This window comes from Phoenix dactylifera, chromosome 1 (assembly GCF_051530095.1).
Source record: "Phoenix dactylifera cultivar Ajwa chromosome 1, Ajwa_hap1_PhDact_Kaust_v1.1, whole genome shotgun sequence".
Classification (NCBI taxonomy): domain Eukaryota; kingdom Viridiplantae; phylum Streptophyta; class Magnoliopsida; order Arecales; family Arecaceae; genus Phoenix; species Phoenix dactylifera.
The window spans coordinates 40,859,420-40,873,979 of NC_143190.1; the positions used below are offsets into that span (position 1 = coordinate 40,859,420).

The window sequence follows — 14,560 nt, forward strand, 5'->3', positions numbered from 1 at the left end:
CTCAAATCTGCCCCACCCCTCTACTTCGATGGCCAGATGCAGCCCAAACCCCCCACCACAGCGCCACCATACTAAACCCCTCAGCCTCCATCCGACCCAATTCCTCCCTGGATCCCACCATCCCTCTCCAGCCACGGTCCCCAACCCCTCCTCCCTCACCACCTCACCCCCACGCCCACCCGCCCCAAAACCCCCCTCCCTCAAGCAGTGCATCGCCCTCCTCTATACATGCATATCTCTCCTCACAAAAAAAAAAAATAGTACAAGATTAGAGATCAAAAAAGAAAAAAAAGGGAGGTGACGAGATCGAGAGAGATGGAGGGAGCTCGGGTTCTTGCCTTCTTGTAGCCGGAGCCGGGCTGCCGGAGGACGGTGGACGTGGACCGTGGTCCGTGGACCGCTGGCGCTGACGAGATCGAGAGGGATGGAGGAAGCCCGGAGGCCGGAGCGGCGGAGCCCGAAGGCCGGAGGAGCCAAGCTGCCGAGGAGAGCTGGAGAAATGGCAGAGAAGGTTCAGCAAAGGAAAAAAAAAAGCTCTGGCAGAGAAGGGGGTAGGAAATGGCTGTTGTTGTCAATTCCACCCGCCCACCTGTAGCCCGTAGCCTGCTGCTGCCGAAACGCACTAACACTGTAGCTGTGTCCTCTTATCCTAGCTTTCAGATGTGAAAGCTGTGCAGCATTAAGGCGGAAAAAAAAACGGGGCCTTCCTCGGGCCGGAGGCCTTAGGCGACCACCTCAGTCGCCTAAAGCTCGAGCCAGCCCTGGCTGGGTCAATCAGCTTTGTTTTCTTTGGAACTGAAATAATCATTTGTCGACCTTTGATTCCTTTATTTTATTAGTGAAGAGCTAATAATACAAGCCTATTTAGCTGAGAAAAAACGCATGGATCAGATGAATGCCATATATTGCAGAGCCTACAAAAGAATGCCCGCCACCGGCTGTCTTCAATTGATTTAACACTCCTTTGTTTATTATATGGGTAAGCTCAAAATAGAAATAGATTGTATGCGATTAAAGAAGTTATATATTTTTTAACTCTCATTTTCATTTTCTTACGTCCTTTTTTCGCCTATGAAAGAACTGGGAGGGAGGAAAAAGCCACCTCCACCTCTAATTAACATCCATATCCTTTCAACGTATCTTACCATCTTGTTTTTTATCCCACCTCCATAATTAACATTATACGTAATCAAGGGAAATTCATAAACACATGCGCGTATGTGGTTTGATTGTTGACGTGATTCAGTAAAACTGAGAAATTCTGAAATAAATGCCTTGAAAATAAATAGATAAGAAGGCCTTGAACATTGTCTTCAACAAGAGGTACATCTGGCGGTTGCCAGCTTACTCGTGTCTCTAACATATCTATATATATTACTCATGCATGGAAAGTGATGAGTTGGAAACTTTATAACATATCTAACCTATCTTTATAACAAGAGATATCCATGAACTTTATGCCACTACATAGATACTACAGCCACTATAGAACATTACACCCTCATACAAACATCCATTTTAAGGATCATAGCAACTATAAGCTATACTTTAACCCGTTACATCTTATTGGCATGCTCAGCAGAGATTCATGTGGCCCTTATAGCTTGACAATTATGGATAGAAATCCTGAGATTGATCAAGTGGATCTTTGTATTCAGTGGATGACAAATCATCACGAATTAATTTGGCTCTGATCTTCAATAAGGAGCTGCAGAACCCTAGGAAGTGGCGGCATGCTCACCTCCAGGACTCCCTCTAGGATCTGCACCACCTGTCCCATTGTTGGCCTGTCAGCTTCAGAGTCTTGAATGCACCAGCAAGCAACTCTGCAGACTCTGGTTAGCTCTTCAAGGTCGGCAGCACCTTTGAATCCATGGTCTCATAAGCTAAATATATCGCCTTCAACGACCTTTGTTGCCGCCCAGGACGGATAAAAGATTTTGCTCCCATCCGCAGAGTGCGCTGTGTTTCGCTTGCCTGATACCAGCTCAAAAAGCATCATCCCGAAGCTGTAGACGTCAACCTTGGAGGTGATTGGCAGGCCTGAAATCCACTCGGGTGCGAGATAGCCAATGGTTCCCCTTACGGTTGTCAGCACCCTGCTGAAGTCGCGACCGATGAGCTTCGCCATGCCAAAGTCTGCAACTTTGGCGCAGAAGTCCTTGTCGAGGAGTATGTTGTCTGGCTTTATGTCGCAGTGTATGATGCACTCCCTGCACTTCTCATGGAGGTAGGCTAATCCTCTCGCAATCCCAAGAATAATTTGATACCTCGTCTTCCAGTCCAGAACCGTGGATTTGTTTTGAAAAAGATGAGAGTCCAGGGAACCTCCGGACATGTACTCATAAACTAGAAGCCTTTTGCTGCCCTCGGTGCAGAGACCGCGAAGGTGAACCAGATTCACATGCTGGATAGCAGCCAATGTGCTCACTTCGGTTCGGAATTGCTTCTCCCCTTGTCTCAAGCCTTCAAGCTTCTTCACAGCTACTTCGGTTGAGTCAATTAATGTCCCTTTAAAAACGGAGCCAAAGCCACCGCTGCCCAACTTCTCAGAGAAGTTCTTGGTCACACGCTGCAAATCGCCATATGTAAACTGAATCAAAGAACCCTCAACTTGTTTTTCCATCCGAATTCGTTTCCTCCTTTGAAACGCCCAAATTAGTCCGACGAGAACACCCGAGATCCCAAGAATTCCACCGATGACACTAACAGTTAGATCTATTACCAACTTATGTGAGCTACTTGAAGCTGGGAAATCAGAGGCAGCGAGCCGGAGATGCAGAGTACCAGCTGCACTATCACCATCATAGAGTTGTTGAAGGTTCCGAATGTCCCCATTCCAAATTGAGCATCCACTCACATAAGCATACGCGTTGCATGAGCAGCTGTTCAAGCAAGCCTGTTCGCAATCTCTAGCACTCCCGACAGTCAAGTTCTGCGGATTGGCAGGCAATCTCATATTGGTCATCTCAACGAATCTATCCCCTTCTCCACCGGTCGAGCTTTTATTGCTGCATCGCAAACTGGTTTTCCTCACGCACCCTGATTTCCAAACATTGAACTCCCATTCTTCCATTGAAGCTGGTTCAAAACCATAGGAGCACCTGCAAATATTTGAGCTTTTCTGGTCGCAGATACCGAAAGCTCCACATAGAGAGTAGACATCACATTGAGCCGAAGGTTGAGTAAAGATTGCCTGCCACTCCTGGGCGCCGTTCAGCCAATACAATTGCCTTAATAGCCCTGATGAATCAGTCACAGTCCGGGTGATGAAAGAACTGTCGAGGATGGTATACGTGCCATACTTCCGCTGCTTGTCGTCGACGAAGGTGCAGTTGAAGGGAGTGTTTTCTGTGGTAGCAGGAAGTGCAGGGAAGTACCGGCCATTCCAAAGCCCACTTCGCCAATAAATTTCAGAACCATTCCACAGGAATACGAACTGATTGGATCCGTCGGGGTCCCAACCTAGAGCGAATGGCCCGGGGGCAGGGTTCTCAGGATTCTCCCATGAAGTGGTGCTCTGATACTCCCCTGTGATCTTGTTCACTCCAAGCCATCCTCCTGGCATCAAGGTGTCGGTTGGATGATCAAAACTCTGCCAAATTGTAGTGTTTAACCCATTTCTTATAACGAGATTTCCGGTATCCAGAAGCACAGCAACCGTGGAATTCGAGGTTGATGGAGTTGAATTGGATGACCAAACTGGGATTTTGGAACTGTTGAGAAGGACTAGTTCGCCGTCTTCTGAGATTTTTAGATCGGCAGAGGAGGTGTTGGAGATGGGTGTTGCTCTGTTCGCCACCCAGATTACAGTTTGGACAGGAATTGTTTTGTACCAGATACCTATGTAGTAGTTACGGGAGTTACCTGGTGTGAAGAACCCCAGCTCAAAGTTGCCTTCTTTGGACACTATGGTCTGGTTTCCGGAGACGGACTGGCCCAAAGAGATGCTATCAGTTGCTCCACCGTGTTGGATGTTGAGAGAAGAGAAGAGAAAGAAGAGAAGAAAGAAGGAGAGGGGGGAACATGGCCGTATCTCAGTATCCATGGGGGCAGAAGCATGCAACAGAAACCAGCCTGCCTATGTAAATATAGATTCACTTGAAAATATACAAAGAGCTAGGAAGTGTTTCAGGCAAGTATTGTGGAGACCAGATCTTGCATGTCTTTTTTTTTTCTTCCCCCTTCCTCTCTTTTCAGTCTTTACTAGTCATATCGTTACACCTGGTCAAAGAATCAGTTTGTGCAATGCTCGTTTTACCCTCTAACGGAACCCTTCTCTCTCGTGATAGATGGCCTGGACATGGGAGGATTTAAGTCATTTACAAATTTAGGGTTCATGAGAAGATTTGCTGATGGAAAGTTAACCCAAACAACAAGCAAGAACAAACAAATGAAGTGCAAGTAATGTTGGAAAAAGAGAGCGTAAGATAGTCCACAGCAAGTTGAATTCGTAAAAGTCTAGTTGCATGTTATTAAAATCTAGTACGCTTTCAAGTCCGTGTGGAAACTTCCAATGGAAAAAATCAAATATAGCTCCTTTGACTAGTCATACAATTACACATGGTCAAAGAATCAGTTGGGCAATAATCCTTTTACCCTGCAACCAAGTCCTTCTCTCATGATAGATGGCCTAGACGTGGATTCAAGTCATTTATATTTTTAGGGTTCATGAGAAGATTCACCGATGGAAAGTTAACCCAAACGACATGCAAGAACAAACAAATGAAGTTCAAGTAATGTTGGAAAAAGATGGTGTAAGACAGTCAAGCAAGGTGAATTATCAATTCATCTACTTGTCATGAAGATCTAGTACTGTCTTCAAGTTCATGTCAAAACTTCCCATGAAAAAAATCAATTGTAGCTTTGTCCTCCATTCAAGGCTAAATAGGCAGCCTTCAAGAGAGAGGTGATCAGTCCCGTTGGAAAATCTCATAGATTGCCCTAACGATTCCAACAAGCATGAGTCAAGTCAAAAAAGCCAATTTTAAGCAAATAGTTCTTTTGTCAAAAAAAAAAATAAAATCAAGTGGTTATGTTGCTCTGCTGCTGAATCTAGCAATAATTAAATTTAATCTCAAGAATACCAGTGCATTAAGTTTTGGTCAGCATGTTAAAATTTATCTTGACTGCCTATATAGATAAGTTATAGTCGTGTATTTGTACAAGATATTAAGATACAGACATATAGTAGAAACGGACAGCTAACAACTCCATGGACGATGGATCCCACACCCATCGTATGCGTCCAAACTCCACGTGACGCCTTCTTACCTCAGTTCTAACTTCTACGCATCGTCAACCTTCCGAAAGGGCAGGGAGTAAGCCCATCAAAGCTTCTATGAAACATCTTATGGGGACACGGGGAGTAAGTTAGAGAGAGAGAGAGAGCGGGGAGTAAGTTAGAGAGAGAGAGAGCGCCACTGAGAGAGTTCTTTCGGGGATTCTCTCGAACAGGTGGGTGGCTACGATGGTTAACCTTGAGAATGGGAGGAAGGCCACTTCTGAGGTAGGGAAGGAAGGGGTTCAGGCGAAGACGACGGGGACTAATGGTGGAGGGAGGGGTCCGACTTGGGCGGAGGTGCTCAAAGGTACGCCGAGACGCCAGGCATGGACTACTCATAAGATTTCTGACCAGGAGCTGGGATCGATACAGACTCGGTTCCCAGATGTCCTGGAGGTGGAGGAGGAAATGTTGGAGGAGTCTCAGGGTTTCTGGAAGGATTTGGCGGTCCTGGTGAGGAGCCTAGGGAGGCAGGTTCTAGCGGACTGGGTGGTGAAAGAGGTTCGCCGTGCTCTGAGGCTCGACTACGACCCGGAGTGCTTTACGATGATGGATGGGTACATGACCCTCCGCTTGGCCTGCGAGGACCATCGGGAGGCGGCGGTGAAGTTTGGTCCATGGATGGTTGCTGGACAGGTTCATGCTATGGAACGATGGCGTCCAAATTTCGTTCCCGGTAGGGATGATATCGGCAGAGGTGTTGTTTGGCTGAGGCTGCCCCAGCTCCCCCTGGAGTTTTGGAGGACGCCGATTATTCTACAACTGGCAGCGAAGGCCGGGAAGCCGCTGGAGGTGGATTCGTTTACGGATCAGAGGAAGAAGATGGGCTTTGCAAGAGTGAAGATTGAACTGGATCTCAAGGAGCCGTTGCGTCCTGGATTATTTGTGAAAGAGAGAGGATGGATCGGAGACAAAGTTCTGGCAGGATTTCCTTTACGAAAACCTGCCATCCCTATGTTATAAGTGTGGCCGGGTGGGTCACTATGAGGATAAATGCAGTTGGAACTTTCCGGCAGCGAGGGAACTGGAACCGGTGGAGATTTTGGGGGATGAGGCGACGGAGGATGGGCTCAACCCTATGGATACCTTGGGTAAGAGGGAGGCAAAGGGGAAGGGAACTATGGGGGCTCCGCCTTTCGGCCCGTGGCTGGTCACTCATAGAATCCGCCCTCCCTGGCCGGTAAATGGAGGGAATAGGTCGAAGAAGATACCTGAGCATGGTGGCGGGTTGGACCCGACTGTGCTGCCGGCGCGTTCGGAGTGGAGCCCGGCGGTGAAGGGATCGGGTGTGGCAAGTGCTCCGGTGGTCCATGGCGGATGGCAGAAATTGACTAAATTTGCCCGTTGAAAGACGCCGGAGAGCTTCCAAGCAGGTCCATCCTCGACGGCCCCGTCCAGTGGAGTGGGTCGCCCCGGGGGGGCTACGGAGTCTCAGGCCAGGGTGAGCCAGCGAGCTGACCCAACTCGAACCAATCAGACCGGGGGCTCTGAACCGGACGGTCCGGCTGGCGAGCAGGCCAATGGGCCATATCCAGAGCGGGCTAGCCAAAGCCCGATCCGTGGTTGGGTTGGTGTCGAGCAAAGCCCGCATCCGGTCGAGAGGGTTCCGCCCGTTACACCAGGGATACATGAGGCGGGCCCGAGCTCACTCAAACGGAACCGAAGCCCGACTTCAGGTAAGCTTGTGGTGGATGATTTATATTTACTCAGATCCAACGGCGGAGACACTCCGACAGAGGGGATGAGGCGTCTCGACGGCAAGGATCGCCGACAAAGCCGTAGCTCGCCTCCGCCGACCACGCCGAAGACTGAGCAGCCGACTGGAGCGGCGTTGCTGGTCGGGGTAGGACGAGAAGGTGTATTGGCAACGCCGAGAATGGTTCCATGGCTCGGTTCCGCTGTGGACTCATCGGCGCAGGTGGCAGCGGGTGGAGTGCAGTCGCCGGAGCTGGTGGGAGACACGATTCAGCCCATGGCTGGGGGAAACGACGACGGCAGGGTGGAAGCAGGGGGAGCGATGCCTTCGGCAACAGTGCCCGATCTGATCTCTGTGGATGAAGTGTGCCGTTTGGCACAGAGTAACAGTGCACAGGAGGAAGGGGAACATCTCCATATCCTGTCCCAATTGATGGCAGCTGTGAAGCAGGTGAACCCAGTGGACTTGGCAAGTGGAGGGAATTCCGAGGAGGCGGTGTTCCACGAATGCAACCCCGGGGTAGGAGGTTGTGATAAATCCATGGGTGAATTATGAAGGTCCTTCTATGGAATTGCCGTGGAGCCGGAAAGCCTTCTTTCGCCCCGGCTTTTCGTAGGGTTGTGCAGCAGCACAATCTGGACATTTGTGTTGTATTGGAAATCCGGTTGTCGGGACGGAGCCTACAGAAGGCTAGGAGAGCGGTACCGAGGTCATGGGGATTCTATTCAGTGGAGTCTCAAGGGCTATCGGGAGGTATTATTGTTACTTGGGCGCAGGGACCATGTAAAGTGGACATTTTTCATCTATGTACCCAGGAGGTGATTATGGTGATTTCGGAGGGCAGTACGAGGCCTTGGGTATTTGCTGCGGTGTATGCCAGTACTGATTTCAGGGTGCGACGGATACTGTGGGAGGAGGTGTCTCAGCTGATCAGTTTGGGTTATCCTATGTTAGTAGCAGGTGATTTTAATTGCATTACAGATCCCTCTGAAAAGATGGGGGAAAACCGTTTACCTATGAGAGGAAGATTACGGAGTTTCAGGACTTTCTGACATTGACTGGATTGATTGATCTGGAATTTTTGGGCCCCAGGTATACATGGTGTAATAATCAGCAGGGTCGGGCTAGAGTGTGGGAGCGACTTGACAGAACTTATGGGACCGCTGGATGGGTCCAGTGCTTTCCGGATCATCGGGTGAGCCATCTATTTAGGATAGCATCTGATCATTGTCCTCTATTGGTGAGCACAGATGTACACATTCCAGTCCAACCCCCCTTCAGATTTGAGAAGATGTGGCTATGCTATCCGCGGTCATGGGGGATGGTGAGGGAGGCATGGAGTACACCAGTCAGGGGTGATGCTATGTACCGCGTGTCCCGGAGATTGGAGCTGACAAGGAGACGGTTGAGGAGGTGGAATCGTGAGGAGGTTGGAGATATCTTCAGGAGGATTGAGGAGTCAGAGGAGGCTATTACCAGATTACAGATGCAGGAGGCTCGGGGGGGGGGGGGGGGGGGTCTAGTGGAGGGGGAGATGGTAGAGCTGAGGTCACTTTTGACATTGCATGACTGCCTCCTTAGACAGCAGGAGATTTTTTGGAGACAGAAATCGAGGGCTCAGTGGATTGTGGAGGGGGATAGAAACACCAGGTTTTTCCCCCAGGCGACAGTTATTAGGAGGTATCAGAACAGGATCAGAGCCATCAGGGGTGAGGATGGGCAGCTGTCAGAGGATCCAGATGTAATTCAGAGGACTGTGATGAGTTTTTTCAGGGCTAGGTGGACTGAACAGACTATAGGGGGGAGACCTGTGGATGTTCCACCGCCTTCGATAGGGGTATCTGAGGATGAGACTGATGCACTGATTAGGCCGGTGTCGGAGAGGAAGATCAGAGAGACGATGTGGTCCCTAGAGGGGGACAAGGCCCCGGGGCCGGATGGCTTTCCCCCGCTGTTCTTCTAGAGATACTGGATGATTGTAGGACGAGATGTGACGGCGGCCATACAGCAGTTTTTTGATACGGCAGTGATGGCAGTAGATTGGCAACGGACCTTTATTACCTTGATTTCGAAGCGGCAGGACGCTATGGAGCCGAGTCATTATCGCCCGATTAGCCTTTGTACGACCTTATACAAGGCTACGGCGAAGATCATTGCCGCTAGGTTGAGAGTTGTTCTCCCTAGACTTATCGGTCCTGAGCAGGGGGCCTTCCTGGAGGGGCGGAGCATATCTGACAATATGCTTATTGCCCAGGAGTTCATGTTTGATCTCGGTAGGGCCCCGATGAGGGGTAGCTTGATGGGGATCAAACTTGATATGGAGCGGGCCTATGACAGGATGAGATGGAATTTCTTGCAGCAGTCCCTGCAGGGGTTTGGCTTTCCTGAGACATGGATTAGATGGGTTATGGGCTGCATTCGGATCCCTTCCTTTGCCATTCTGGTGAACGGTACGCCATCCCGGTTCTTTGTGTCATCAGGAGGGTTGCGCCAGGGCTGCCCCCTATCCCCGCTATTGTTTATTATATGTGTAGATGTCTTGTCCAGATCCCTACGCCAGGCAGTGGACACTCAGGAGTTGGAGGCTTATAGACCGGTGGCTGGGGCCCCTGCGATATCTCACTTGCTCTTCGCCGATGACTGTTTGCTTCTCGCCAGGGCGATGCGGCAGGCGGCCCGGGTTATAGGTCAGATTCTTCGGGACTACTGTGCAGCATCAGGACAGAGGGTCAACTTGACCAAGTCAGCTATCATTTTTAGCCCGAAGATTAGATTGGCGATGAAGCACTTGATATTGGAGACTTTGGGGGTGGGTGAGCAGGAGGGCACGATGACGTATTTGGGCATTCCATTGTCTGACCGGCGGCTGCGGAGTGGGGATTGTTTGCCTATCGAGCTTTGTATCAGACACAGATTAGCGGGGTGGCAAATGCATACATTATCTATGGCGGGGAGGACCACCTTGGTGCGTTCGGTTCTTACATCGGTTCCTGTCTATCTACTTTCCAATGCCATTGTCCCGGTGAGATTCCTGCGATCCCTGGAGCAGTTGTTCAGGGATTTTATATGGGGGAGGAGCAGTGGTAGAGGTGGCGTTCACTTGATGGCATGGGAGGTGGTGTGCCAGCCGACTAGCTGTGGTGGACTGGGGGTTCAAGCCCTTGTAGTGAGGCGTGAGGTGTTAGTAGCCAGACATGTGGCTAGATTTGTGCTTGAGCCCGAGAGTCTATGGTCCTCGCTGATGAGGGCTAAGTACGGCGCCTTGGTACCGGGTGTGCGAGTGGGACGTCGTCATTCCCCGGTGTGGAGGGAGATGTGTGCCAGAGCTACGGTGGTGCTTCCGAAGATCGGATGGGCTATTGGCGACGGTCGGTCTATCGATGTGCTGGAGGATAGGTGGGTGACTGAATTACCGCTTTGCTGTATGCCGACCATGGTGGACTCGACGAGATTAGCAGGGTGGAGGGTCAGTGACCTATTGGATGCTGAGGGGGGGCGATGGAGGAAGGAGTTGGTTCGGGAGATATTTGGGGAGCAGTTGGCAGAGTTGGTCTTGGCCCGAGCGACCCCTACTGGGGGAGGCGGATAGGCTAGTATGGATATCGACGGGGCGGTCACGGGTGCGAGCTAGAGATCTTCATGCATTGATTAGAAGGGAGCCAGTTCGACAGATTGAGGGGCGGTGGATATGGAGGATGCGGGTTCATCCGCGAGTGGCACTCTTCATCTGGAAGGTGGCTTGGGGTTGCCTTCCGACTAGGAGTTTGTTAGCTCGGCGTGGTATGAGGATCTCTCAGTGTTGTGAGGAGTGTGCAGATATCGAGGAGACTATGGAGCATGTTCTTTTGCAGTGCCCTAGGGCCCGAGAGATATGTAGGAGGTCACCGATTCCGCTACCGACCTCGGTGATTTCGACTCAGGATCTGATCCATCTGTTGAGAGATTCCATGAGGCGTCCCAGATCTGCTAAGGCAGGGATTTTTGTGGCGTACCTATCCTACCATATATGGTTGGACAGGAACACCGGTATATTTGAGGGGAGGAGGTCGCCTTCGAGGATGGTGGTAGACCGAGCGATGCTGCTTGCGAGGGAGGTTATTGGGGCAGCTGCGGTAGTCACTTCTGGGCTGGTCAGGGACATCTGGGGTGCTCATCACGCTGTTTCAGCGCCACGGTTTGCCCTTGTTTTTTGGGCACCCCACCCCCTGGCTATCTCAAAATGAATTTTGACGGCAGCAGGTCGGTAGATGGTATGTGTGGAGGGGTCGGATTTGTGATCAGGGACCATCTCGGTAGGATGATAGCAGCAGGAGGACGGCGCACGCCAGGATTTACAGTGGTTGGAGCAGAGCTGCAGGCAGCCTCGGAGGGTATATCCTATGCGAGGCAGATACTCGGGGCCGAGCGGGTGTACCTCGAGGGTGACTCATCGGTGGTGATTGATTGGATTCGGGGAGTGGATCGGTTTGGGGATGGCCACCCCCTCATCCGAGAGTCCCGTAGGGTGGCTCAGATGATGGTTGACTTTCAGGCGGTACATGTGTTTAGGGAGGCGAACCGTGCAGCAGACTGGGTCGCCTCCTACGTCGCCCGGCACTCTGGTGATTTTCTGTGGACGTCTGATGTAGACGTCCCTCCACAGTTGTACTTTTTACTTTCCTGTGATTTGGAGGGTTGTACTCACATTCGAGCTATATGAGATGAGTAGCTGTTTTACCAAAAAAAAAAATGCAGTTTTATCCAATATTAAATAACGTATCAATTGCCCTTCAATGCCGTTAGGAATAGTCTATTTAGGTGACGACAACTTGTGAATGGTTGGTAAAGAAATTAAGGGCTCCTTGCTTCGTGATAAAAGGAAAAAAAAGTATCGTCAATAAAAAAATAAAAAATATAATTTTTATTTAGTTTGAGTTAAAAAAAGAGAGATAAAAATGTAGCATTTTCATGAGAATAAGGTTTCTATGTTTTCTATAAAATAAAAATCTATGGGAGACATGGAAAAGTTATTTTCCTACCGATTGAAAATTAGGGTCTTTATTTTTCAAAAGTACCCTTAAGCCATCAAAATTCATGGATAATATTTTTTTTCTTTATTATATTTATAATAGATATTTTATATATTTTTTTCAGAAAAGTAAATGCTAACCAAACATAAGCCATTCTCGAATGTGCTACTTTTTTATGATCAATCAAATATACCAAAATCATTTTTTCAAGCGTCATATTTATAGAAATTATTTTTAAAAAAATAATCCAGTGAAAAAAAAATTTCGTTAACCAAATGAGTCCTAAGAGGTTCCTCTCATTTGGTCAGGAAGAGTTGGTTATTATGGAGACCTCCGTCTTCATATCCGAACGCTAAGGGCATGTGTTAGATGAATTGTCCTAGAAATTAATAAGATGATACATATTCTCAAGAGTTAAGAATTTGAGCCATGTGTCATTGGTGATTAATTCCTAAATGCTCCTGATCGATAGAACATCACGAGGATGGTGATTGATCCGATCAAATTAGTGCACAGATCGTTTTTCTTTTGGATGGATGAGTCTCGAGTCCACAGTGTAGGGACACTGGAGTGATAGTGCAGGTGTTTGTTAGAGAACAAGTGTACTGAGCGTGACCAAACCAAGAAGTCATTTGGATGTCTATTCACTCGTCAGTGACTTACTTGATGTTGCAGTAGTGTGACTGATCCTTTGACCTGCGGTGTTTCGGCTATTCACAGAGAGGTTGCTGTAGTTTGACTGCAGTAGGTTCACTGTAGGAGTAGGGTATGCATGTAAATGGAATCTATCGATCTTGGTAGATAAGGAGTGGTCCTATGTGATTAATGAGACTGAGTTCGTGAGACCTCGGCCGGGGCAGTATGTACAGTGGAAAAGGAGTTTTCCACTCTCGAACTTAAGTCGAATAAATCTTGACATATGACAGACGAAGGAGTTTGACGAGTTATCCATGACCTCCGTCTTGTATAAGTGATTGGTGGATTTAATACTATATTAAAATAAATATTTGTAAAAAAAGAAAAAAAATTATATTTGGTACACCATTATATGTATTAGTGTATAGACTTTATATAAAAATAATAATAATATTAGGAACAAATGTCAAGAGTTTGATATTGATTGTCGTCACCCTCATGCAATAGATTAAAAATTAAGAAAGTGTAGCCGCCCTTAATCTTAAAAAAAAAAGAAGTCAAGAATGACGTTGTGATAGACGTTGGGAGTTGGGACATCATGAACATATTTATCGCACTTTATGCTTTGCTTGCATTAAATACTGAAGGATAGAGATAGAGAGAGCAAGGGTTTGACTGTGACATTCCACCTGAATGAGCTAAGAGGGACGGAGAAAAGGAGAAAAGAAAGCGAGACAATACCTCTGTTAATTTGTTTTACTGCCCATCTTTTATAGCTCGTTTGGCCCGTGAATTTTTTTTTTCATAAAAATAAGATTTTTGAAATATAGATTTCTAAAAAGAGAATGCCTGAAAAAATATTTTTGATATATTTGATTGACCATAAAAAAGTGACAAATTTTTAGAGTACCTATGTCCATCCATTTTTCTAAAAAAGTTATGTGTAACTCTTATTATACCTTTAGTAAAAATTAAATCTTTAATGCTTTGAATCAAATAAGGATTCTTGATTTGGTGCTGAAGGGCTTTTTTGAAAAAAATAAAAATATTTCAATTTTCGGATCACAGAAAAATAACTTTCTCATGTTTTTTATGGGAATGACTTTTTCGAGAAACGTGGAAATCATATTTCTACAGGAATACAACTTTTTCATTTTTCTCCTTTGAAAACTCCAACCAAACAAGAGACATCTCTTTACTTTTCTGTTGACTATATTTTTCTCCCTTCTTTTTCCGCGAACCAAACGAGCCCTTACATATCAACAGATGGCACATTTGGTGATTGATAAGGAAAAAAGCTAAGCCTCGCCTCTCTATTATTTGCATGATTATTGGTGGTGGTATATATGGAGGTTGCAGAACGACTGAATTGTGCCGTTTTACCGTTCTACATCAACTAGTTGTGGCACTTAAGTTTCACGAGATTTGTTCGGACTCACATTATTTTCTTTTTCCTTTTACCTGAGAGAAAGAGAGGGAAACCCACCAGTATTGCTACTCTGCGTAGTTTCCGTCGAGTTTGAGCATCCTGGCACTCGGGTCTCTGAAACTGAAACCTCCCCCAGCTTTAAATGAATCCTGCCACTCGGGCCGATGAGACCGAGTTTAATTTCATGTCATCCGATGTCTATTAAGTTTGAACTAGTCCGGACATTTGGCTCGGTGAGACTAGTTTTTAATTCTAAATGCAAATACTTACACACATCCCCTTTCAGGGCAAAATATTGCATTTAGTGTTTATGTAGGATATCTCTGATTCAGTTGCATCCTTCTTTAATTAATATGCCCAGATCATGTTTTACAAGTTTTGACATTTACTAGTTAGGATGCTGATAGTGCAAATGCACGTAACAACCGATGAAGATTTTACCTATAAAGTTAATATGGGAATTGAAAACTTGGGATGGTCACTTTTATATAGTGTGGTGATATCTT

The 14,560-nt window shown here is 47.4% G+C and overlaps 1 protein-coding gene and 1 pseudogene across 1 annotated transcript; one reads left to right on the forward strand and one right to left on the reverse strand.

The window, feature by feature from the left end:
* Positions 1–1,282: 1,282 nt before the first annotated feature.
* LOC120110565 (G-type lectin S-receptor-like serine/threonine-protein kinase At2g19130 pseudogene) lies at positions 1,283–4,706 on the reverse strand (annotated as a pseudogene).
* Positions 4,707–5,470: 764 nt separating this feature from the next.
* Positions 5,471–6,247, forward strand: LOC148715267 (uncharacterized). Its single transcript, XM_088702029.1, has one exon. The coding sequence runs from the start codon at positions 5,471–5,473 to the stop codon at positions 6,245–6,247; it is 777 nt and encodes a 258-aa protein (XP_088558155.1).
* Positions 6,248–14,560: the final 8,313 nt, after the last annotated feature.